General features: G+C 42.4%; 2 protein-coding genes across 4 annotated transcripts in view; both read right to left on the bottom strand.

The window, feature by feature from the left end:
- Positions 1–7,531, bottom strand: part of TCP11L1 (t-complex 11 like 1) — a 53,829-nt gene extending 46,298 nt beyond the window's left edge. The window contains exon 1 of the mRNA XM_063438230.1: positions 7,346–7,531. The gene's annotated coding sequence lies outside the window, so the exon portion shown is untranslated. The remainder of the gene's footprint in view (positions 1–7,345) is intronic.
- On the bottom strand, positions 810–26,575 carry DEPDC7 (DEP domain containing 7). 3 transcript variants are annotated; one of them, XM_063438227.1, is made up of 10 exons: positions 26,496–26,575; positions 21,822–22,230; positions 18,466–18,593; positions 16,367–16,553; positions 12,306–12,520; positions 11,095–11,237; positions 10,002–10,127; positions 9,591–9,669; positions 9,015–9,208; positions 810–870 (listed from the first exon to the last, which is right to left on the bottom strand). In XM_063438227.1, the coding sequence occupies exons 1-10, from the start codon at positions 26,566–26,568 to the stop codon at positions 853–855; spliced, it is 1,572 nt and encodes a 523-aa protein (XP_063294297.1). In that variant the 5' UTR covers positions 26,569–26,575; the 3' UTR covers positions 810–852. The 3 variants fall into 3 exon arrangements, with proteins under 3 accessions (XP_063294297.1, XP_063294296.1, XP_063294298.1); XM_063438226.1 differs by lacking the exon at positions 810–870 and having other exon boundaries at positions 8,917–9,208; XM_063438228.1 differs by lacking the exons at positions 810–870; positions 26,496–26,575 and adding an exon at positions 25,486–25,586 and having other exon boundaries at positions 8,917–9,208.
- Between the last annotated feature and the right edge of the window lie 282 nt (positions 26,576–26,857).

Consider the following 26,857-nt stretch of genomic DNA (forward strand, 5'->3'; position numbering starts at 1 on the left):
ACATGTCCTTGTCAAGTGGTAGCCAACTTGGCCAGTCAGTGCTGGTGAGATCAACGCTGAGATGTTTCTCCCAAATCCACCACATGAGCATTTAGGCCCAAAACCTCAATATAGTGTACGAAGGCTTCCCAGGTCTCAGTTATCAAGTTCAACAGTTACAAAATACTTTGTGATGAACATGGACTGGAAAATGGTTTATGAGTCAAATAGTAACAGCTCGAGGGGGAGCTCGGGGCTTCTTACGTGGGTCCGACTCCCGGAATACACCAGAGACTTTGTAATGTGTTTATCTGTTTCTGTGAGGGATATCAGTCGGATATGCTGATGGTCTGTTTTCTTTTTAATGGCACAAGTGAACAAAAACATTTCAGACCTGAGCGGGGACTAACTGAAGGGCACGCTACTGAGTTCCTCTAAGCTCGTGCCCATTCTCACAGTTCTCATACCATTTTTGTAATTGTCAAGTGGTAGCCAACTCGGCCAGTCAGTGCTGGTGAGATCAATGCTGAGATGTTTCTCCCAAATCCACCACATGAGCATTTAGGCCCAAAACCTCAATATACTGTACGAAGGCTTCCCAGATCTCAGTTATCAAGTTCAACAGTTACAAAATACTTTGTGATGAACATTCCGACTCCCGGAATGCACCAGAGACTTTGTAACATGTTATTACTAGTACAGAAAACAAGTAATATGGGTTGATATTTAGAGAAATGTCTACAACACTTGTAGAACAACGTATTTATTAAAATGTCAGGCTATCGTTATAGGAGAAAATAAGTCTAGATATGTTCTCTCATTGCTGCCTTCTTCGATGTACCCTCCTTAAAGGTGATCCAACAACTGCGGGTTTTACAGGTAGCACTTTCTCTGAAACCAATGAAACAGGACAGAATGTTTGAACAAACAGATTAAACTTTACATGGAATCAAATGATTACTCAATTCAAATGTTATAGTTATATTAGAAATATTTCTCTTTTAACAGCTTTGATGATCTGGGCCTTTCACAGTGATGTTCCTAAAGAATACACAGGCTTCAGACTGCATGTCTCAACATTCCAAATGATTAAACATAGTTACAGTTCTGTCGAGATGTGCAGTTGATGGGGTAATGGGTTGGGATATTCCAGGAATTATTTTTTTTTTTATGCCTTTATGACGTGCATATATAGCTATGAATATATTTAGATGTGTCATTCAAAACAAGAATGTAATATTTTATTAATAAATATTATTAACATGTTTACTATGGCTGAATCACATTTTTCTCTTAAGTTTTGTTATAGAACTTTATGATTCATTGATTCACAGAGAAAAACAATTCTGAATATTCTGATCTCATAGAAGATGATCGAGAATATAAAGTTATCATAACGAGAAACTCCACTTCCCCCCAAAAAATCATTGTATAGTAGATATACCCTCAAAAAAACTAAGCATGCTTTTAATTATGCATTATTTTTGTCACTTGGGTTATCTCTAAAAACAATTTGTAAAAGCAGATCTCTTGTTTAAAGACTTTACAAGCCCTCCCCTTCCAACCCCGCCCAGACTTTCTGCGGCTGTCCAATCACACACTTCATGATGCAGCTCAATGAGAAGTCTTTGCAAGGTAGGTGACATGGGAAATTTCTGCCTCTCGAATTTAGCTCCACCGAGCTAACCAAACCAGGAAGTAACAGGTCTGTCTGATGGAAAGGTTAATTTATAAAAGTGCCAATTTCTATTGTGTGAAATGAAAAAAAAGGACACACTCTTCACACATAATGCATTTCAGCAAACTGAAGCGCTTAGGCATCTGGTGTGTCCCTTTAAATAAGGGATCTCAAACTCTGGGACCCTAAGCTACTGATGGACTACAACTTCCAGAATTATTTCAATGCAGAAGCGGCCATAGAATCGTAGCGATTGTAGTTAGCAACATGGAAGGGCGAGATTGAGATATCTGTCCTAACTGAAATGTGCTTCTTGGTTCTCACTAACCTGGGCTTGTCATTGTATGTAGGATCGTTGAGGACACACAAAGTCATATTCCTTTCAGGGGAAGCTAGCAGTTGAGCTATTTCACGTTGACTACCAGGACTCGGTTTATTTTTGTTTACATTTATTTTTGACATCTGTTGCTATAAAGTTTTATGCCATAGTTTTACAATTGAGATTGATACACTCAGCCCTAGTGCCAAACATTGGCGATATTAGCTTGCTGCCATTTATTTAAAGGGAAAATTATGAACAATTAAATTTTCAGTATTACTAGAATTTAATTTAATCTGAGATGCTCTATAGGCCAAAGGCTTAGCATTTATCACCACGGTCAGCACTGGCATTCTCGCCACCATGTATCTAAAAGGTATACACACATTCCTTTCAACTATTGACTGCAGGAGGGTGAGCTGCATCTTGCTCACCTCTCTATAATTTAAAGGATTAGAGCAAAGCAATTACTAATTTGTAGCAAAACAGGATTAGGCCTGTCATCAACTTCAATGTAACAGAAAACACACCGAGTTGAACGGTGATGGTTAATTTGCAGAAAAGAAAGAAATAAACACACAAACTTTCAATATTCCTTGACTGATCACCTTTACCATCGAAAGCAATTATAGGATCACACTTTGTTTACACAATAAAAGGAGAATTGCTAATAATGTGCAGCTGTTAACACATCATAGAGCCCACCCTAACCATCCCAATGTCAGTGCATGGATGTACTACAACGCCCAGTTTGTGCACCTCTTCTACCTTTGTTCGACCTCATCTCCGTCATGGATTTAAGGGCATCTTCGTTGCAAATAACATCCATATCCTCTGAGGTTTTTTTGACCTTCTCTTCATCCTCGAGGTAATTCTCACATTGTGCATAATAACCCATCACAAACACCTCTCTCCATCCCTTACACTCCATGCCTCCCCCCGCCACTTCCTTCCCTGTTCTATTGTCATCCCTAAAATAATGCTGTCCATCATGTAACATGGTCGTATCTGCCGCACATACTCCATTACTTACAATTATAACTCAACACTTCAGCTACCCAACCCAGATTGCCGTGAAACTTCACATACATTCCCTAGCCTTCACTTGGCAAATGCTATTCCACCTCCTTGGTCTCCCTCAAACCTTCATCCCATTTCAAAGTTCAAGATGTAGACCTACTGCCTTCCAACAAGTATTAACCCCCATTTGAAATATTTAGATTCTAGAGTTTCAAATACTCTTTGATAACGTAACTCATGACATTTACCAGCTAAATGCTATTGTTTAACTAAAAAGTTTAAGAAGTTAAAATGATTTAAAACTGGCTTTATTTTTAAGATTATTGTGAAAGAGCCATGTACAGTTCACACACATATTAAGACTGCAGATGTTCACGACGTGTTTAGCGACAATCTCTTCGAAGACACTCCAGAGACCTGCGCAGCCTGACCAGGAAAGACTTGGACTCCATGCTTGTCAGAGTCTGTGGTTACAAGGTGAAAGCCCTTGGATGGGCCTGGTGCTGCTCTACCACCCCCGTACAAGACTTTACCTATGATACCGAACACTACTCGGTCAGGGAATAGTCTGGCTGCCACTTTTTCCACCTTACTGACAGCCTACCTCTCAGGCGCTGAGCTACTGTCCTTGCTGCAGGCCAGTTTAATTATCTAGTTTATTTGTGGTGAGTGTCTGGTTCCAGTTACTTGAGCGAGTAGTAAGTTCAACTTTATTATTTTCCATTTTCGTTCTGAATATGTTGATGCCTATGTAATTGCTAGTTACACCGAGACTAACATGTTTAGCTCTGGTTCATGAAGCGTTCATACCTTATTTTTATTTATTTCTATAATCTAGCTTGAAAATCTCACTCCAACATGAAGACAAAATACCGTCCATTAGACTGCTCCTACATATTGAGTCATTTCTCATTTAAAAGGGTAAAGGGTTTTTATTGATACTAGCCCGGTCATGGATATATCATACCAGGGATATGCTAATATGTTACCTCGTTTGAATAATGATTTTTATTTAAATGGATACCTTTTAACACATTAAACACACTGCATTTTGTGTCAATATTTTCTGTCTCATAATTTTAAAAAAATAAGTGACCTTTCCCTTTTATTAAGCACAGTTATGTATGGCAATGTGTTGACCTTCTCATGCACAATAAAAGATAGATTATAATGTGTCCACTGTGACCGGTGCATGACTTGTTTTTTTTAGTGCGGTTCGGTATTCCAGTTGTTTAAGTAATCCGAGTTAACCCTTCGAAACTTTGACATTTTGCGTATATTTTTGCCACCTCTGTCCAACTATGAACTTAAACTTCCTGACTCAATATAAATTCTGATTGTCACGCAAAAACACTGCAGGTGTCATTTACTGTACACAAACATTCCTCCAACACATTTGTTTAGTGAGATGAAAGGTCAGACTCTTAGAACCGCATTCCTCGGCTACTTTGTACGTAAATAAATACTCATACCTTCCTGTGTCATACAATACAGCTCCTCTATAGAACACGACTGTAGTACAGTTTATTAGGTTAGAGAGGGCCTTATATAAATCTATTTATACGCACTACAAGGTCGCGTCATATCGGGCTTATCTAAAATCCCCATTTTAAGAAGGGAATCTATAATGTTCTATTTAGAAGACTCCCACGTTTAACAAAGACACTATAAATAATTTTAGAAGCTTTTAATTAATGGGGCACAGAATAAAAACAAAAAAACACAGTTCTAGGGGTGCAGGTTACTTTGTCCTTGGAAAGTGCAGAATGGAAAAAAAAAAATATTGTAATACAATACGTTTAGGAAACCACCACCTTTTATGCTGTTGAAAAGGGGTCTATTGGCATAAGCCCAAATAATGAGGAATTAAAGGCCATAAAGAGATTGTACCGGTTGCCTGGTTTCATCTTATGTGTGAGCCAAAGGGATTACCAAAGATTTCCACAACGTCAAGTCTGCTAAAATTACTTTAACGCCAGCTGACAGGTAATCAATGGGAGGGTCCATAACAGCTTCTGTAGTATTTTAAAAATTACAAAAATGGTGTGAGAATGGGCAAGAGCTTAGAGGAACTCAGAAGCGTGCCCTTCAGTTAGTCCCCGCACAGGTCTGAAATGTTTTTGTTCACTTGTGCCATTAAAAAGTAAACAAACCAGGGGCGGAGCTTGACAGCCAAGCTGAGTGGTCGCACCTCAGCAGAGCTCCTGTCTAAATAGCCTGAAAAACGAGCAAAATCGCTGCAAAACCTGCAAATTCAATGCCTTTACACCCCGGACACTGGGGCTTAATATCCAGACAATGCATAACCGAGCCTGGGACACCAAAATGCGACCGATTCCAGGGGAATACTCAGGAAGCATGGGGGGAGACGGCCGATCCCTCAGCCGACTGCAGCCTGTAACAAAGGAGGTCTCCCCAGAACACTCTCTCCCTCCCCCTCGCCGATGAGGCATATCCCGGCAACCAGAGCATGTGGATCAGGACGGAGAAACCAAGCTCAGCCACCTTGCACCGCCGACTCACGACATGGCAGAGACCACGTGGATCTCAGCATCCAAGCCCAGCTTGCCTCCACTGTCGGAGCGGCTAGACCGCCTATTCAGCGATTTTTGGGCCAAACTCACCAGCCACAGAGACACCCAGACACAAGTCCCACCGGCATTAGCCACAAAGGACCTTTCACAGCAGCCTGCAGCTCCGGTGCGGAACCTGAGAAAGATCGAGACAGCAGAGAAGCCCCAGCGCCCGACTCTTAGACCGCTGGTGAGTTGCCCAAAGCCTCAACGGAGAAGATCTCCAGGGCTGCCCCATCACCACCTCTCACCCACAAAAAGTCCGCTCTAAGAACCAGCCTAGCACACTCAAGCAGGTTCCGTCTCAGAACAGCAACCCTCCGGGTCTAAAGGCACACACAGGACTCCCAAACACTCACCACTCCAAGCCACTAGGAAACCTAGAGGCAGCACAGAGCCAACTCACTGCCCAACGAACGGAGTGTTTGGTCCACTCGCTCCCCCGAGAGGCAGCAAAACATATGGCTGTGACATACCCCTGGCTGGTGTTTGCTGACCGGGACATTTGACAACACAGATGAGTCATTCACCCTATGCCTCATAAAGTCCCTACCTGCTACTAAAGACATTTTCTTGTTCCCCTGAGAAATAGTGTTACTCCCATGCAACTCACACCCTAACCCACTGCAATTCTCTTGTATGCCTATCGACTAACTAGTATAAACATGTGCCAAACTTAACAAAGCACAACCTCTACACACTATAGGGCTAGGCTATGTATAATAACAATGTTCAGCCTGCATAACAATCCATAGCCTCAATAGACTTAGCATGCTCCTACATTCCTGTATTAACCCATAAAACTGTGCAAATAGGACACATAACTGTTTCTCTATGTCTAAGTCTTTAAAGGGACACTCCAGGCACCCAGACCACTTCTGCTAATTTGAGTGGTCTGGGTGCCAACTCCCACTACCCTTAACCCTGCAAGTGTAATTATTGCAGTTTTTCATAAACTGCAATATTTACATTGCAGGGTTAACTCCACCTCTAGTGGCTGTCTATTAGACAGCCACTAGAGGTCACTTCCTGGGTTCTAGCACAGGTTTCCTGTGCTAGAGCGTCGCTGGACGTCCTCACGCTGTGTGAGGACCTCCAGCGTCGCTCAAAACCCCATAGGAAAGCATTGAAATGATTTTTCAATGCTTTCCTATGGGGAGACGTAATGCGCATGCGCGGCATTTCCACGCATGCGCATTAGGTCTCCTCGGCCGGTGAGCAAGATTAGTCTCGCCCACCGGCCAACGTAATCATTAGGAGCGTCGCGGAGGTGGAGACAGCGGCGAGGGACATTGCCGCTGTCCCAGGTAAGTGACTGAAGGGGTTTTCACCCCTTCAGTAACCGGGGATTGGTGGGTGGGAGGGAGAGGGACCCTCCAGTGCCAGAAAAACGGATCGTTTTTCTGGCACTGGAGTTTCCCTTTAATTTGCTATCACTACTAAGCTTACGATATTATCTTGTTTACATAACTACTTAAAAAAAAAAGTGCAATGTCATTAATGCCATGTGATTAAGACTGTATGCAAACTTGACTGTACCAGCTATTGTGGCAGTACAAATTCGCCTGTTACCCTTATGCACGAACAAAAATAAAGAATAAAAGTAAACAAACCATCAGCATATCCGACTGATATCCCTCACAGAAACAGATAAACACATTCACTGACAGACAGCTACTTCGATAAGGACAGATTTAACATTTACTGACAGACACATTTCCCCCCAACATTTACAAATAATTTACTTTTATTTTAATTTAAATCCAGCCTCCCTACCTTTGGGATAACTGGGTGGATTTTCACCTGGGGCCCAGTAGGGCTGCTGGGCAGGCAGGCTTGCAGGATGGAGGGCAGGGGGGGGTGGGTGTGCAAAATAGGTGGCAAAGAAGCTCTTATCCTCCTGCTCAGCTCCCTCACGCTGCTTGGTGATGCCGGGCGCCAGAGTGACATCACATTCTGGCACCCAGTGTCCTATCAGATAAGTATAGCCATCTGATTTCTATATGGACGTCACTTCCAGTGAGTGGAATCAGCTGGATCCTGTGCATGCAGGCTAGCACTCCAGCTGGGGTAGGGAAATCTGATAGAGGCCGAGCATGTCCTAGGACAGGCAACCTTCAGCAATCCACATGTTGTGGACTACATCCCCCATAATTCTGACAAAGCATCATGGGAGTTGTAGACAAAACATCTGGAGTGCCGAAGGTTGCCTATGCCTGTCCTGGGAACTCCTCCACAGCAAGGTCCTGGAAGGTAAGTAAAGCAGTTTTACACTTTCATTCTAGTTGGTGCATTCACTAAGTTTAGGACATGGGACATTTAGGGTTCAAATTAGGGTTAGATTTAGGGGCTTATTTTTGATTTAGTCATTTTTCAAATTAGGGGAATGTCATTAAACTGTCATTTATGTCACCCTTTTAATTTAAACACTTACCTCAAGGGTTAGGGTTAGAAGTGTGAGAGGTTAAAATAGCTTACCAAGCCTTAATTTGAACCCTTAATGTCCCGTGTTCCTAAGCTTCGTGAATGCACCAACTATAAGGAAAATATAAACGCCGTGTTACCTACCTTCCAGGACCTGGCTGTGGAGGAGTTCCCAGGACATGTTCACGGCCTCCATCAGATTTCCCTACCTCAGCTGGAGTGCTAGCACACACGCACAGGCTCCAGCTGATTCCCCTCACCGGAAGTGAAGTCCATGTAGAAATCTGATAGAAAACCGGCATCACTGCGGGCCGCACAAGGGAGCTGAGCAGGAAGAGCTCAGATCAGCGCTCCCTCACCGGCAGTCTGTAAATAAACGGTCTGGGCGCCCTGGGGGGGCTCGAGGGAGGCCAGTCAACTCTTGGGCCCCCATAAGTCAAGGCAAACAAGGAATTTTTAGGGCACTTGGGGCAGCGGCGTTTTTTGCTGCCCCCTGGAAAGTGCTGCCCAAGGCAAATTCCTTGTTAGCATTGCGCAATAAGCCTGTGATTTGATCAAGTGAGAGAGGATGGGGCTAGGAAGACATTGCTGGGAGCTTTGGTGCCGAATCTGAAAAAATTTTATATTTTAACAGTGTTTGGGGTTGTGAAAAATAGAGAAAAAAAAAAAAAACTAGTTTTACAAGGGTAGTAACCCTTTCATGCTCAGATACTTGACAGTGCAACCCAGAAGAATTATAAAAGTGCCAATTTCTCATAGAACCCACACTTTAAGTGCTTTATGGGTTTAGAGTACCCAGCCTCTCACTTTATCAAACCATGTTCCTTAAAAAGATGATCAATTCAAAGCAGGTAAGAGTCAGCACAGTCGCTCAATAACCTTGTAAGAACAGGCGCAGAACTAACTTTATTCGTTAACTGGAATAGAAGTTTACAAAAATATTTTATTAAACATACATTAAACTATACAATATTAACACTTACATTTACAATATAGTACATTACGTATAAACACTTTTCACTTTGTCTCCAAAGTACTGGATGAAGATATCAGGGTGACTTTTGTAGAACTGACCCAATAGACGTTTCTTCTCTTTAGGGGAAAGTCTTGTGTTTTCGTAGATTGTTTTCAGTAATGTCCAAAGCTCAGACTTTGTTGTAGTCTGTACAGTTGAAGCCAACTCTGTTTTGTCCACTTTCTGACAGTAGGTCACGCCTGTATTGGAGGACAATTAGTGTACACATACAAGTGATTTTTAAAAAAACAATTATTGTAAAATTAAACTAAACATTTTTATAGTTCAGTTTGTCATGACGTTTACAGAACATTAGGGGGAAGGTGCAGTTTTACATTAGCAACACCCAATCATCTGGTAAATTGGATTAGGGGACTATTTGGATACGTCCCAACAAGATGTAACATTAAATATTTGACCAAGTAGAGGATACAATTTTAGTAATACCGATCAGACGTTTGCTACCGTAAGGGAAAATCTGTATGACACAAGGAGTTTAATTGCATTTTCTGCAATATGCAGCCACAACAAGACAATGCCTCAAACACAGAGGGTCTCCCAACACTCCGTTAATGTTCGTACCTGTGTCTTTATCGGGATCTCTTCCTTGTTGAATGGACACCAATTTATCACTGACCATCTTGTGCAGGGTCCCAGGGATCTTAAAATGGGAAGGAATATAAAATGAGAAGGCATTCGTGCCATTGTGGGGAGTGTGGCCTGCTTTAACTGATCTTGCTCTTGTCTTTGTGTAAAAAAAAAAAACCAAAAAAAAAAAAAACTAGTGTAGTCACCCAGTCTCTCGTCAGGTACATTTTAGAAGTTTGCTTTTGCTTAAATCCATTTTAAACTAGGAAATGCAGTTTATTTTCACAGATCCAGAAGGGAAGAGGGCCAACGAAAATGCAGTTAATAAATTAAACGTACCTATCCCCTGTAAACGGCATAGAATGAAGACACCTCTGAAATTATGGTTTCAGCCGAGTCATTTACCTTGAAAACATCCTTGTGGTGATCCAACAGGAAAAGAACCAGAAGATCGGATTTTCCTTTGGATAAGGTCTTATGGTTGACGATTGCCTTCGAGAACATTCTTTTCACAGTCATTCGGTTATCACTCTACAAATTGAAATAGAGGAGTAGGTATGCATGCAATAGAGAAAAGATTGTTACAACCTGACATTTCAAACATTGACAAGATCCTGAGCTGTAGACACGTAGCTTGATGCAAACGATCACCTGTCAATTTTAGATTTAGTGATTGCCAAAATCAAAGGCAAGTAGAATTCTAGCTCAAAAACATTTGTAGTTATAAGATTATATATAGTGTTTCTTTATTGTACAAAGCTGTATTCCCAACACTAGTGTCACTGAAGTCTCCCATATGGCAAAAGGTTAAAAAAAAAAAAATATATATATAAAAAAAAAACCACCACACCTTAACACCTACCCGATTCCTGCACGGAGGTCCCTGAGCTGCCTCTATTGCCACTTCCTTTGAATTCAGCTCGAGGGAGTAGCAAGTGCACATGCAGAACGAGTGCCAATCGCATTAGGCCTTCCCCAGAAAAAAACATTGATTCAATGCTTTCCTATGGGGATTTGCAAGACACTGGACAGCCTCATGGAAAGAGACATCCAGTGTCCTTTTACTCTGAGACCGCAGGGGACGCCTCTAGCAGACAGCCACTAGAGACTGTCTTAATGCAGTCATGTTTTCAGCTGTTGTGTTAAAGGGACAGACAAGCACACGTAGACCACTTCAATGAGACAAAGTTACCTGTTTCCTATAGTGTCCCGTTAATTGGCCTGCAAGCCATATTCAGCCCTCTAACTGGTTTGCAAACGGTAAGGCTGACTTCCATGTAGGAAGAGATTTAGAGACGTACATTTACAAAAATGCCTATATATTTTATAAAGTTCCCCTGCAGGGCACAAACTAAAATGACCTAACCCAAAGAATCTGAGAACAGCGTCTAAGCTCATCAAGAGTTCGAAGCAGTAACGTACTCTTGTGTTTTCAACATTCACCCACATGAAATAGTTTAGTGGCATCTCAACCAAGTAAAGAACTCTCCCATCGTACCTCTTCCTGCAGTCTTATCTCAGTCTGTTCTGCAGCGACGGCCATGAAATAGAGAAGGCATCGGAACTCTTCTCGAGTTTGGGAATTCAGCAGTTTTAAGCAAAGTTGCGTCGCTTCGAGAGCCTGATCGTTCTTTCCATTCACTGATAAGAGAATGCACAATCAGATTGTTTCTTTATAGCAATCTAGCTTTTAGAAACCAGTTTCATAGCATGCCCAGTCATGAGACATCCTGCTGTATGAAAAGGCAAACTATTACATTCTGATGTTATATGGAGAGTTTTAAACAAAAGTGGTGTAAACAAATGTTTTAAATCCATAATCTTGTAAATCTTTAACTCAGGGCAGGTATACCCACCCAGCTAAACAGATCTATTTGTCCATCAGCAGGTCTAATCATTATGCTCTAGAACTGCTCATAAAATGGTTCAGAATACAAAGGATTTTCACTTCCTTCATTCCTCAAGGTCTGGAAGGTATTTCCCCACAGAGTTCCATAACCCACTATACTGGTTAATTTGCCTTTAAAACCAGATTCCGACAAAGGGTGACTTCTGCATACTAGGTGCTTTATGTTCAAAGTTTGTCTCGAGTTTGCCATTCTATTCACCCTACACAACCCACATAAATGGCTACAGTCTAGTTCTATAGATCTGTAACATTCAATATCACAGCAGCGGCGTATACACGTTCAAAATCAATTGCCATTTGACAAAATCCAAAAACCGCAAACATTGGATATGGAGAACCACTCGTTATGCTGCCAATAGATTCCTTTACATATCGCTACAAATAGGAGAGCAATCCCAGCCAGAGCCGGTCAGGCAAAACATTTTGGCATTTGTAAAATACCAATTTCAAAAAAGTTTTAAAAAAATTAAACCCAACTCAGTTGGTTTCAAAAAGTGTTTTAGGCCAATGAAGTGTTTATTTTTTTATTATTTGTCTCTCTTTACATACAGCAAGACACCACTATTGCCATTCTAAATATCCATGCTAGAATGTGTGTCAGGAAAGGTCACCTGATACCAGCTTGGCAAGCGCTTCATAAGATACTGTATAACCAACTCAATTGGTTAAAGGTTTACACTTGTTACTTAGGTGACTGAAAACCAAGGCAAGCTATGCATTAAAAAGTGTCACTTGTGACAAACCATCTAGAGGTCATTATGGTAATACATGGCACAGAATTGGTTATCCATATTTCTTACCCAGGAGCTCAGCGATCCCAACGTGTATGTCAAAGAACTGATTGGTAACCAGCGGTTCTCGAATCTGATAGTATCGGCTGATCGTCTCAAACAACCGCAGCTTCCATTTCTCATCTTTGTCCTGATGTTCTGGTAGATTCCGACTGACATCCACCACCATTTGATCAGGCAAAAACTCCAAGCAATCCACAGCAGCAGACACCCACTCGTCAGCTCTAAAAACAGAAACCACAAAGTCAAATGGAGGAGATCGTTTTAATTTTAAAGTGTATTTTGCCAATAGAATTGCTGCAATAATTTTAAAGCGAAAGTGCGAATTATTTTAATTTTTTTTTTAGAATGCAGTGTGTATGAGGTGGGAGGCCGTGTGCGGTAGCGTGTATGAGGTGGGAGGCCGTGGTGTATCCTGGTTTTGTGCTGCCCTAGGCAGGACAAAACTCCGGCACCCCCTCCCCACCCAAACCTTCCCCCTGCCTTCTAAATACACACACTTACTGACAGATACGCATACATTAGCTAACAGACACACTCACTAACAGACAGTGAGTGTGTGTCTGACAGAGACACCCCCCCTAACAGAGACACCCCCCCTAACAGAGACACCCCCCCTAACAGAGACACCCCCCCTAACACTCACATTAACACTTTTTATTTGTTTTTTATTTAACCCCCCCCCCCCAAGCCTCCTTACCTTTGGGAATGCTGGGGGGGTTCTCTATCTCCCTGGGGTCTAGTGGGGCTGCTGGGCAGCGAGGGAGCACTTCGTCTGAGCTGTCTGCTCAGCTCCCTCACGCGCCGCCCGCAGAGTGAGGCTGGGAGCTGGAATATGACGTCATATTCCGGCTCCCAGCCTCACTCTGCGGGCGGCGCGCGAGGGAGCTGAGCAGACAGCTCAGAGGAAGTGCTCCCTCGCCAGCCACCCGCAAGGCTAACAAGACATTTGCTCTGGGCATTTGGGGGCGGCTTTTTTGCCGCCCCCTGGAAAGTGCCACCCAAGGAAAATGCCCTGTTTGCCTCGTGGCTTAAATGTCGCTGGGTGTGAGGCAGTGTGCGATAGCGTGTATGAGGTGGGAGGCAGTGTGTATGAGGTAGGTCTATGTTGTGTGAAGGTGGGAGAGATGTGAAAAATCTGTTTTAATGTCTTCTGACCTTTTATCAGTGGAGGGGGGAACCCAATGCTGCAAGCCCTAGTGGTCCAGTGGTGGCATTTTAACTTTAGCCTGCAGCTCCTCTGGCTGCAGGCTGACTTTCCTGTCCTCCTATGAGCACAGCACTATCAGAGTTGCCATGGTAACTCGCAGCAACGCTCCGACAAGCATGTTCGCGGGATGAACACAGAGCCTCCCAGGCCCTTCCCTCCCTCTGCTGGAACTAAGTGCAAGCAGGCGGGTGAGGGAGGGAGATCTCTGATCTCACCAGCCCAAGAGGGTTTCAGCAAGGCTGGCTCTGCAGGGGCTGGCAGGTGAGATTAAATTATCTCCCCTACACTCCGAAAATTCAGGATGCCAGAAACCTTGCGGTCGGGGCCCTGTACAGCGAGCCAGCAGCTCAGGTTGTCACCGCAGACTTCACATCGGAACCATTTAACATTACAAATGGAATGCGACAGGGCTGTCTGCTCTCCCCACTGTTATATGTATTGGCCCTGGAGCCGCTGGCAGAATCGATCCATACACGGAGTGTCCATAGGAGACAGGGAATACAAAATCAATTTGCGGACGATGTCCTGCTGACACTGACCCAGCCACAAATTTCACTCCCAAACCTCATGGACACTATTAAGGAATATGGCCTCAACTCTTACTATAAATTATATATCACCAAATCCCAGGCCATGGGCATACGAATCCACCTAGATCACCTTAGTAAAACCTTGTTCGATTGGAGGAAGGACCATATTACATTCCTCAGAGTCCTCATACCCCCCCACCTGCCCCACCTGTTCAAATTAAACGTTGCCAAACTAATCGGGACATTCACAGACACTACAAACATGGGAGGGTAAATTTATTTCATGGCTGGGCAGAATGGTAGCAATTAAAATGATGTTACTCCCGAAGCTCCAATACCTCCTACGAACGATCCCCATCCGCCTGCCTGGACAATACCTAACCACAATCCAAAAGATGCTCGTTAAATTCATATGGGCAAACCGTAAGATACAGGTAGCCACCAGACTCCTACAAAAGCCAAAGACAGAGGGCTGGGGTTGCCCAACATCAAAAACTATCACAGAGCCACACTGCTGGCGGCCATAGCAGTGGCCAGCTCAGTGGAAGATCCTCCCCCCAATGGGTGCACATAAAAGCACACTGGGCATGCAAACAAGGGCTGCACCACCTCCTACAGATACCATCCACACTACGCCCAAAATATACAGACATATTACCACTGACGGTGGTGATGCTCAAGACATGGGAGACGTTAGGACCTCACTGGGAGCAGTCGGGACATCCCTGGGTAACATGACTATGGGCGAATGTAGGCATTCCAACCTTTGACCACACCCCATGGGTAGCGGGAGGATGTACACCTTAGACAGGTATGCGAGGGTGACAAAATATTGCCATTCCCTGAGCTACAAGCCAGACACTCATTATCACCTGGACACATATTCCCATACCTCCAACTAAAATCCTTCGTCTGAGGGCCACAAACCCAGACACCACGCATCAGTACCCTGGAACAACTATGCATGTCTGACAAAATACCCCCCAAAAAACATCTCAACTATACAGCCTCCTAACGACCATAGATACAGAAGACCAGGCTGATTTCAAAATCGCCTGGTAGACATAGGTGGCACCATCACGGAATACGACTGGAAACAAGCCTTCCAGGCACACAAAGGACATACCACCTGTGCCGCACACTTAGAGACCATAAGAAAAATCTTATACAGATGGTACATGGTACCAGACAAGCTAGCGAGAATGTACCCGGGAGCCCGGGGGGAATGCAGGAATAGGGGGACAATGTACCATATATGGTGGACATGTCCAATCCTGACCCCTTACTGGTCGATGGTAGAAGAGATAGTGGCTGACACTATAGGCCAACCATACCACTTAACACCAGAACAAGGCATCCTGTTCATGCACCTCACCCTCTGGCACAAACCAGAGAGACAACTGATATTTCAAGTACTTATAGCAGCAGTAACGCTGATAGTCAGACATTGGAAGCAAACACAGGCACCACGCAAACAAGATCTACTAACTCAAATCACACTTAACTGGGAATACGAAAGCATGGCTAACAAATACATAAAGACAAACCACACAGTCGAGGAAGCAAAAACCAAGTGGGCGGAATATACAAAGACATGCGGAACCCTCCGGAAGCCCACCTCAGACACACACGGGTACATAGAAAGTACAGTAAGCTCCATACCTAGGAAACTAGGTAAGATCAAAGGCTGAGGAACAGTCAACGCAACACCCCCAGTGTAAGCCGGGCCACACGAGACAAGCCCATAGAGTAATGCCCAACTAAGACCTGATCTAGAGAGCAAGCAGAGCAGATCAGTGCACAAGTTACCACTAAGGTTCCAGTTTAACCCCCACCCCACCACGGCTTCACCCAAAGCCACAGCCCCACCAAAGGTTACTAGAAAGTATGTATCCAAACTGTACAAGTCATTGGGTAAACAACTGTTTTGTGGGTAACAATACCGCACACCAAAATGGACTCCGCCCTCCTGAGAGGCAGCGATTCTGAACACAAAGACTGTAAACCCTCAATGCTGAACAATGCAAATTGTACACACACACACACACCCCCCCCCCCCCCCTTATACAACTTTGCAAAAATAAAAACTGTCAAATTGAGAAATGATCTCCCCTACCGGCATTGGTCGAGGGCCACCAGGCGTTTTCTGCAGAACCCACCACCACCCACCAAATATCCCAAACCACCCACGCTTTAGAGAGAAAAACAAAAACCACTAAAAGAAAAAACAACGTTGCCAGTAAATTATGCTTTTAGTGGGATTTGTTTTTAAATCATTATCTACAGATTACACCTTTGACACTAGGAATTAGCCATTTTATGGTACCTACTGTGAATCACTGAAAGCTTTGAGGATTTCTCGATCGAGGAAAGTTGTTGTGATAATAAATTCCTCCTTTTTGGATTGTGGAGCTGGCAGGGGCACCGTGACATTTTCCAACAACGCATCCAAAAGCGGGAGGTCTACAAGTTGTAGTAGCCGGCGGATGGTCTGTTCTTGCCAGACTTCACCAAGTACTAGGAGAGAAAGGCAAGAAAGATTATGTACATGGTGACAACTCAATTTATTGTTTATTTTGTGCCAAGCAACATAGGGAATGTACCTGCTACAGACAAACACAAGTCTGATTAATAAAGAAAAATAAAATAAAAAGTCAATGTAATGTGAGTGTTTTGGGACCGTGTTACTTGTTGAACTTGTGAAACGCGTTGGGACTATAGTTGCAAACGTTAACAAGGTTATTCACTAGAGTGAGAATGGTTGGCAATTGCTACAGAATTCACCTAATCTTTGCCACTTTTTTCCTGTGGCTCAGAACGTCCCATCTAGTAAACCGAATCACTGCAAACTCTTAGTTTGCTAAGCCACTGCAAAAGTTACTTTGGCAACTATCCCAGCAGTGTCAGCCAGCAGCAACCGGTCACAGCAAGCATTTTCACCTCGAGGTGCAGGGATTCCTATACAGCCAACATAAAGTGTCTAATTTTTAGACACATTTATTCTAGTTTCAATAAATTTAAAGATATTACAGAGTATTATTGCTGGGGAGCTCTGTTATACATTCAGACAGAGTGAAAAGGGGATTATGGTTCAAAATCAGGACTGTAGTTCCTAAATAGGGACACTTGGAACATATGGAAAAATAACAGGCCTACAATGCCACTATAAAGTATCATTAAATACAGATTGTATCAAGATTTAGGCCATCAGTTCACTAGCATTCATTAATGAAACATTCCATGCTGGCATGCAGAGAGTTAACCCAATTGAAGACAATTCACTGAATTGTAATGGAGAGACCTTTAAGATTTCATTTACGATGCTGAAGCCAAAAAGTTCTTAATAGAAGCCATCTTGCAGACAAGAAACCCATTCACAGTGTCTATGAGACTGTTATTATACTTTATAATGAATGTAAGAATCACAATAGAACAGTAGTGTAAAATATGCTCCGTTCAATAGAACCATTTGTTACTGAACTGGCAACAGATTGTCCTCCAGGGCAAATATTTAAGGTTCTTTAAATTCTGCACATGAACACACCAGAACTTAACTCTTAAATGCTTGCTGAAGGGCTTTATGTATAGCAGAGGTGCCCAAAAGGTAGGACCCCAGTTGTAGAACTACAGCACCCATGACGCTTTGCTTGTCTTTAGAATGGCAAAGCATCATGGAAGCTTTAGTTTTAAAACATCGGGGTTTGTGAACTACCTTTTGGGCACCCCTGATCTAGAGCGTCATGTTTGACCATTTATAAAGAGTGCCGATTTCAGTAGAAAACAACACTTTTATAATTGGGGAGAAACCACTCCCTCGTTCGGTGACAAGCCTGTAATTCACGGCACAGACCTTCAGAGGGTAGGGCTTGCAAAGGCTGCAGACAGCAGATCTGCAGCTTTTGGCAGTTTAAAAAAAAAAAAAAAGCGTGTTTTGGGGTGTATCCACTAAATCAGTGCTTCCCAACCCACTCCTCATGGAACCCCTATCAGTCCTGGATTTAGGGATTACCAAGTTGTGCCTAATTTTTTTTTTTATATAAAAAAAAAAAAAACACACCTTGGACAACCGGGTAATCCCTAAATCCCTGGCTGGTAGGGGTTCCATGAAGACTGGGTTGGGAACCACTGATTTGGGAACCTCAACTGGTAGGGGTTCCTTGAGGACTGTTTTGTGAACCACTGCACTAAATTGATTAAAATATTTAGAAGTGTTCCTTTAAGATGTCATCAGCCATTGGTAGATATTATTCACTGCCAAACTTAGAACAGCGAACATTTAAAGTTTAGTAGTAGTGATGTAAACACCAATATAGACCCAATAAAGCATTACAGGAATACAGAGAGGACCCCCCACCCCACCTTCCAAGCATTTTGACAGTTAACCAACCTGACATTGTGACAATGAACATTGTTCTATGAACATTCTTACCTTGGGGAGGTAGGTTGACTGAGAGATGTAGGTGTGCTGGATCTGCAGGTGTTAAACTCAAGTTATCCCAAAGATCTTCTAAACTCTGCGACTGGAGGGAAGCTGACTGGAATCCTGCCTGTTCATGTCTGATGGATAACACGACATTACAGGTTATGTGACATACAGCAGCAACCGGGGGAGAGACGCAAAGCAAAATAAAATCTAGTTTGCAGTCATGCAACACATGCAAAAAAAACACTTTGCACCAGTTTGCCTTGCAGTGCAGATTTGTATTCAGAAAATACTTGAAATCTTAAATGTTTCTGGTGCGGGCTCCGAGGACCCTGGAAATGTAACAGCCAGTAAAATGTATATATACACACTAACTGAAACAGAGGTTTCTCATTCTGTAAAATTATACACCCTCGCAGAACTAATTGCAAACAAACAGCTGTATTTACTGAATCACAGTTGCTCAAATCTTACATTGAAGTTTCCGTACATTGCTTGGACTTCCCCCCCAGCCAAGTGCAGCAAGTCCACATTGTGCTTATAATAAGGTTCCCAAATATCAGAAGATAGTTTTGGTGGACCAGAGAGACATGAAAGCAGGCAAGACCAGGATAGATCCAAGATACCACAACCAAGTCTATCAGAAGATTTAACAGACCGAGATACAAAGCAGAGTAAAGGAAACTGTATACAACCTGTAGAAAGTAGCAACTTGTGCACACATCTGTACATAGTTCCTTGGACAGCCACTGAGGGGCTTCCTGGATGTGGTCCTGCAAAGATTGCAGGAAGAACAAACAGTCACCTGGCCCTGTATCAAGAAGCTGAACCTTCTCCATAGATGCATTGAGTTAATACATAGCTATGAAGAAATTCCGATTGGTGCGAAACTGGCTATGGTGAAGCAGTGGAATGGCAGAGATTATCAAGTTTAAAGTTCTCAGCTAGGTGAGAAATGACAGCAGAAAGACCAGCTAACCAAGGAATACTAGGTACGTAAAACATTTTATAAGGGGCCCAAATAATCTAAGTTAGAACACTTTAGCGGTCTTTAATGCAAAGGTTTCAACAAAATGGCAGATCATTGGGATCTTTTCTGCAAAAACGTTCTCTCTTCCAAGATGAATAGACTTGGGCTAGAGTCTAAAACTATCCACCTTGAGATCGCTTTAGGTAGATTTCTGGTAACTTGAAAAACCAAGTATTTTCTGCTGGGAACTGAACATCCAATTCTACCCTTTAGGGGTCAATAAATGGAACACTGCATACCCAGGACACGGGCTAAATGCACCTTTTCTGGTTGAACGCCAACATTAAAGCAGGTCATTTAATATAGATTGGCTGGTATTTCTAAGTGAAACATGTAAAAGTCAGGTCTAGTTTGGATCTAACCGTTACAAATCAAGTCATTTAACTGTACTAGTAAACACAAGTGGTTGTCACGTAACAGCCCAGAATTAGCTAGTTCTTGATGCACATTCCTGTGAGTTTATGGCAGACCAGTAGAACTGCCTAAACTGGATCTATACTTCACAAATTGAGAGATAGACCTCATGTAACTGCAGCCAAACTGCTGGAAAATTCTGCACAGCTAAGAAAGAGTGGCAGGGAAGGAATTAGACATTCAACTTGTTAATATAGGGGGACAAAATCCACAAACACTGATCACATGAGATGTTTACAATCAGTCCCCAAGCAGTGGGGAACACAGCAAGTGTATTCTGTGTATATCTGACAGGGTACATTAATAAGGTCTATTCCAATTCAGTGCAGCTCAACAAAAATAAAGATTGATAAATTAAACAGTTAAGCTAGTTAAATAAAAAATAAAAGTTACTATCTGTAGGTCTACAGAGCTGATTGATGAAGGGGGCATGGCAGTTTTAAAGTCTACACACCACAGAATTGGGTAGGGCCCTAAATCCCTCTGTGTGTCCAACTTGTCTATTTACAGACAGGCGTCTGTTAGCCCATCCATTGTACAGCGCTGCGGAATTTGTTGGCGCTTTATAGATAAAACAAAGTGACAGTTTAAATTCAGGCAGACACATTCCGTTTCGGAATCATGACTGATCAATTATGGTTTCTTTCAAATAAGGTCCAGAGGGAGGGATACACCGCACACTTTGTATGTTCTAGAGCAGACCGATTAAACGTTCTATAATGCGCACAGCGCCATTTATCCCAACAGGATTAGGAATACACTCAGTATAGGACAGATGGACAGCTAGGTCAAACTTTCCACCAAATATACTAATCAGAATGTGGGCAACACACCCAGCAGGTTGGAACGCTTTCCAATCATGTAGAAAAAGATACTTTGACGATTAAGTATCTCATTTGCTTTACAAACATGCCACTGTGTAAATGAATGAAGCAGACTGTCTGATGCCCCTATTAACATTACGTAATCCACTCATTCACATGTGCTAAATTTGGATACATTTATTGATGCGCAAAAATAGGCCAGTGTAGTGCAATACACACACACACACACACACACAATATAATACGAATACTGTATTTTGCAGTACACCGATAGGAGCATTTTCCTGTCATTTGGGTCACAGATAGAGAAAATTTACCAATAAAGGATAAAACCGTGAGTTGCAGAAACATAAAATAAAACTACTACTAACGTGAAGGGTGAATAAAATGAACATTTAGTGATGGTCCCCTAGCCATAAATGGTGTCCATCATGAGCGGAATTACAAAACTGACATGCTCAGCCATTGTGTTTCCACTGGTTCGAGATCCAGCTACATTTCAGCTTGAAGTTCCATAATCTGACCCCAAACCAAAGCAAATCTCCAACACCATTAAAACCCCTTAAGGACACATGACGGACATATTCCGTCATGATTCCCTTTTATTCCAGAAGTTGTGTCCTTAAGGGGTTAAGGGCCAGAGGGCCAGCTCTTTAGTAAGGTTCATGAAGGAAACCATCAGAGTAAGTCATGCTTAGGGTATGCATGAAATGCAAGAACATATTTTACATATTTAAGTAACTCTGCAGCAATATTTAGCAAAAGCCAGTGCAGATATAAATAACCAAGATTAACAGGAAGAGTGATAGGGAGTTCCTCGCAAGAAGCAGATGTTACTGTGTGTAGAACGTCATTTCAGTCAGGAACCCCTGTGCACAAACCAACTGGCAAAAACCTATTGCAAGCCATATATAGCGCAGATTATTGGAGTCCCATGAAAATTAGGGCAACTTGCAGGAGAATTTAGCTTCCTTGGGTTAAACAAAGTGTGAAAGGTTTTTACTTTAACATTCGTGTGCCCTTTGCTATCCCTCTCAGAACCTGGCCAAGTTTCCAGCAGCAGATTGATCCAAACAGGAGCAGCAGGCACTGACCTGGCATAGCTCTGTGGAACGCATCGTCCATTTCCTTTTTCCAATGGGCCACTAGGGAGACCCGACACGTTGGTAAACCTGTACAAGCTGCAGCTGCTGTCCTCGAACACCAGCCGTTTCTTCTCTTTTCCGAAGACACAAGACGTTAACACTGACTCGAACACTTTGCAGTCCATCAGAGCTTGGCACACGCGCACTACTTTGGTACGAGGGATTTCAGCATCCCCAAAATACTTCTGTTGAATCAAGTGAGCGAATACAACGTCCACGGCTTCGGAGCCAATAAAACAGTCATGGTGAGACTTTAAGTGGTGTCGTCTTTTCTTCACTTCAACCTGGGTATGCAAGGCATTGATGATACTAGTCCAGATATAAGTGGCTTTGAATGGCTTCTGAGTCAAGCTCGGACCTGTACAGAGTAAAAATAAATTAAAGTTAGAAAAAATATAGAATGCCAACATCCACAGATATATAAAAATACAGTCATAGTTGGACTTTCTCAAGTGCTCTCAAAGGCAAATGTAGAACATAAACTACATTCTGGTAGTTCTGGTAGGCTCCACTAAGATGTTTTGGTGGTGTGTTCCACCGGGGTCACTTGGTTACATTCTGGTCGTGTATGTATTGTACATTGACCATTTCTGAATATGAACTGTATCAAGTGCTCATCACTCATTGCATTGTTTTGCAGATGCCCAAATACAACCAGAACAGAGAGTCCGAGGCCCCTGTGGACACAATGTGAGAAGACATTTTGGTTTTCCCCACATTAACCTCAGTCATGATGCTTACTAGTCAGAGTAACTGATTGAGTAATATTTAGGAGAGGGAATGTAAGCGGTTAGTTTCAGAGAATTGATCATTCGGACGAATGCACCGAATAACCTGTCGAGTTTCATGTTTACCTATGCATGGTTTACTAGCTGTGAGAAGAACTGGAGGAAATGATGCAGCCATTCAGAAACCATCAACTATGACGTTTAGTCAATAAATAAGGTGTTACGAACTGAAATTTTAGACCAAACATTCTTCAGCTGTGCAGTTTGGGCCAAAACTATGCAGTTCCCAACAATGACTAGTTTATTGAATTTACAAGTTTTATAATCTCTTAAATTTTATTGCACTCTAGAATATCAGTTCATCCCATAAACAAATTGTGACCGTGCAGACTCCGCGGTGCAAAGACTCTTTTTAATTCTTTATTTTTACTCAATAGAGATAGCAAGTGCACATCAACTTTAGGGCTTACGCAGAAGCCAACTTGAGTAACATTGTGGAAACATAATACAGATCGACAAGAAAACAATATGTGTCCCATCCCTTGGCAGAAAAACCAGTGGCACCATCTATCAAGGTGTTTTTTTTTTTTTAAGTTACATGATACCCCGTTCTAGAATATTCATCATTCTTCAATTGACACAACAAGTATACAGTCACTTTCAAGCTCATGAAGAGGCCAATTTACTTTACATATCCTTGCATGGGAACATTAGTCAGTGCAAACATTACAAGCCTACTTCGTATCTTAGCTTTGGCACTCGCCGTATGTTGAGGAAACTTATGGTGGATAAAGGTACAAACTAAATAGCCATCATATGTGCTAATCATCATCCTAACTTTGCTACCTTGTTCCTCCGACCGTTTGATCTAGCCTGAGAAAACGATATAAAACAAATTAAGAAGAGAATTGAATGAAGGTAAAAGACAAAGAAATAAAGTTAAGAAGAGTATAATCAAGAAAGAAAAGGCAAAGGAGGGGTGGGGGGGTGGGGTCTGCCATCACTCCGTTGACAGCGAAGTCCCTTCTAGCAGGCAAAGACTTTCTATTTATTAACTTTACAAGTCTAGAATTATTAATCTCCCCAATATATTTTATTAAGAATTGCCATGCACAGATATTTGTTTAATTAATACATAAAGTGAATCAACACAGTAAAGGAGGAGACTATATTTAAAAAAAGAGAAGCTACCACAACAAGAGGACATAGTCTTAAATTAGAGGGGCAAAGGTTTATAAATAATATCAGGAAGTATTACTTTACTGAGAGGGTAGTGGATGCATGGAATAGCCTTCCAGCTGAAGTGGTAGAGGTTAACACAGTAAAGGAGTTTAAGCATGCGTGGGATAGGCATAAGGCTATCCCAACTATAAGATAAGGCCAGGGACTAATGAAAGTATTTAGAAAATTGGGCAGACTAGATGGGCCGAATGGTTCTTATCTGCCGTCACATTCTATGTTTCTATGTAATTAAGAACTAAATGCAATTAAGAGGTTAAAATGCAGAGAGAACTTTGAGCAATATGGCTACAGTTACTAAATCACAATAAAAATGACAATTACAAGAACATTGGACTTCCACGCCTTACAAGGTCATTCAGGTATTGCAATAAATACCTTCGTTCCCATGTGTCCTTGTTTCTGGATTCCTATAACACGTTTTCCCACTAATCTTCATCTGGGCACCAACATTCTTTAGATTGTAACAATTGCTCAAACAAGGTTATCTCGATCTATCAACTAAACGTCACAATTCTTTTGTTTTTTTTGAACTAGGCTTTGATTAGTTCTATATTTTGCCACTGCCCATTCATTAGTACAACAGACAATCTATTCGGAACATTTTGTTCAAACCGATCAAAGGAACAGTTATGCAAGAAAGTGGCCTTTACAACCCAATAAAAAAAGTGATGGATTAGTAGAGCTTTTTATAAAAAGCGCCAACAAATACCCCAGAGCTGTACAATAAGAATACATGCCAATACTTTGTGACAAAATCAACGTTTAAACGTGCAACTACAAGACAGGACAATGGCTCTATATAGTTTGAGTGCTACCAAAAATAAGAGCAAAATAAAAACCCACAAATATTTAATATTAATTTAATATTTAATATTTAAAGGGAAACTGTCACATGTTTCAGCATAACCTAATTCGCAATGGTTTGTGCCCTTTTTAGGGACAAAAAAAAAATGGATAAAAAAAGATTTTATAAATAACTTCATAGTTGGTCCATACCTGGCTGTTTTAACTGGTAGGGAGTATACCATGTGAGTACACTTAAGTCTATGCCATGACAATGTGTGTGCAAGCATGCTCACAATTTTAGCAGATGGCCAAAGCATGTCAAGCAGTAGCCATTCCAATTGCTCATGCTGGAGTGATTGAATTGGAAATAGTCACTCTCTCAAGGTGTTTAAATACAGTTTGTGAAAAAGTACAGAATTCTAGAAGCAAAGTCTTCTGTAGCAGCTGAAGGGTCAGTTGTCCAAGTTTGAGAGAATTTGCCACAAACTATTTGTTCTTTTCAAATCAAACGTCTGACAGTGAGCTGAACAATGCAATGGGATACATAGTTTAGATTGGGTTTACACTCACTAACTCCCCTAATTCCCCTAATTCACAGTTTAACAATTAACTAAACCAGGATTTGGTCAATTACAGAGAAAATGCGGGTTTTTAGGACAAGGCAGGAGAATGGCTCAGTTTGGTTGTTGTGGGTCAAAGTTGGGTCTTTAGTAACATTATTTACCTTACAGAGTTCCTGGTTTAAATGGACGAAGAGTGACAAGCACAGAGGGTAGCATTGCTCATATTAAGACAGACCAAGACATTTAGCAGAAACAAATCCATATCTAAACAGAAAATAATGTCAGAAATGTTACCTTTTTGCATTTTCTACAGAGACTCCTCGCCTGTATGAAACGAGGAAGGAAGAGAGCAGCTCAACATATCTCTAGAGAGTCACTCACACTCCCAGCTCAGGCTGCTGCAGCACACAGGTTATACAAACAACAGAAACAGCAGGACTTATCCTCCCCACTGACAGCACAGATAGTGATCACATTCCACAACCCAAACTGGACTCATACCTGCAATTCACAGCTCCACTGAGACACAGCCATCTGTAATTACCTGTTACTTTACAAACACACAGTAAACCCCCAGGGGTATCACTGCAGCTGGGGAAGATAGACATTAAATTCCCCCAGGTCTTCTATATGGCAATATGGCCCAGTGGGGCGGCTTCAGTGTACACAACATATGGACCAGTGGTGGGCCCGTCTAGTCAGTGTACAGATATTGTCAAGTGGGTAATAACCCCTATACAGTATTTTGCCAGGTAAGTCCCCCCCCCCCATACAGTATATTGCCCGGTAGGTACATATACAGTATATTGCCCGGTAGGTACACCCCTATACAGTAATTGCCTGGTAGGTACACCCCCTCCCCTATATACAGTATAATGCCCGGTAGGTATATCCCCTATATACAGTATAATGCCCGGTAGGTATATCCCCTATATACAGTATAATGCCCGGTAGGTATATCCCCTATATACAGTATATTGCCCGGTAGGTATATCCCCTATATACAGTATATTGCCCGGTAGGTATATCCCCTATATACAGTAATTGCCTGGTAGGTACACCCCCCCTCCCCTATATACAGTATATTGCCCGGTAGGTATATCCCCTATATACAGTATATTGCCCGGTAGGTATATCCCCTATATACAGTATATTGCCCGGTAGGTATATCCCCTATATACAGTAATTGCCTGGTAGGTACACCCCCCCTCCCCTATATACAGTATATTGCCCGGTAGGTATATCCCCTATATACAGTATATTGCCCGGTAGGTACACCCCCCATATACAGTATATTGACCTACCTGGCGGTCTCTGCATGGGGCTGTAAGTCGCACACAGATTCAGGGCTCTCGCCTTCTCCTTCACTGTGGCCATAATCACCGCCCGCAGCAAACTGAGCTGCCGGCAGCCCGGAGCCTGTTTTACTACTGCAGGCAGTGACGTCACCAGCCCGAGCATCAACACAGCCGGCAGCGCTGATTGACAGCACGTGGGGAGTCACTGGGTGATTGACAGCTTAAATCTGAGAACCCCCCCTCCCCACTACCTCCTACTGAAAGGGGGGTGGGGGATAAATGAGTGTCTGCATGTAATACACAGCCTGCAGCCTGCTGGGACACTATTTACAGTGAGTTAATTATTCAGAAATAAGATTCACAGAGAC

This window comes from Pelobates fuscus, chromosome 12 (assembly GCF_036172605.1).
Source record: "Pelobates fuscus isolate aPelFus1 chromosome 12, aPelFus1.pri, whole genome shotgun sequence".
In the NCBI taxonomy this organism is placed as follows: domain Eukaryota; kingdom Metazoa; phylum Chordata; class Amphibia; order Anura; family Pelobatidae; genus Pelobates; species Pelobates fuscus.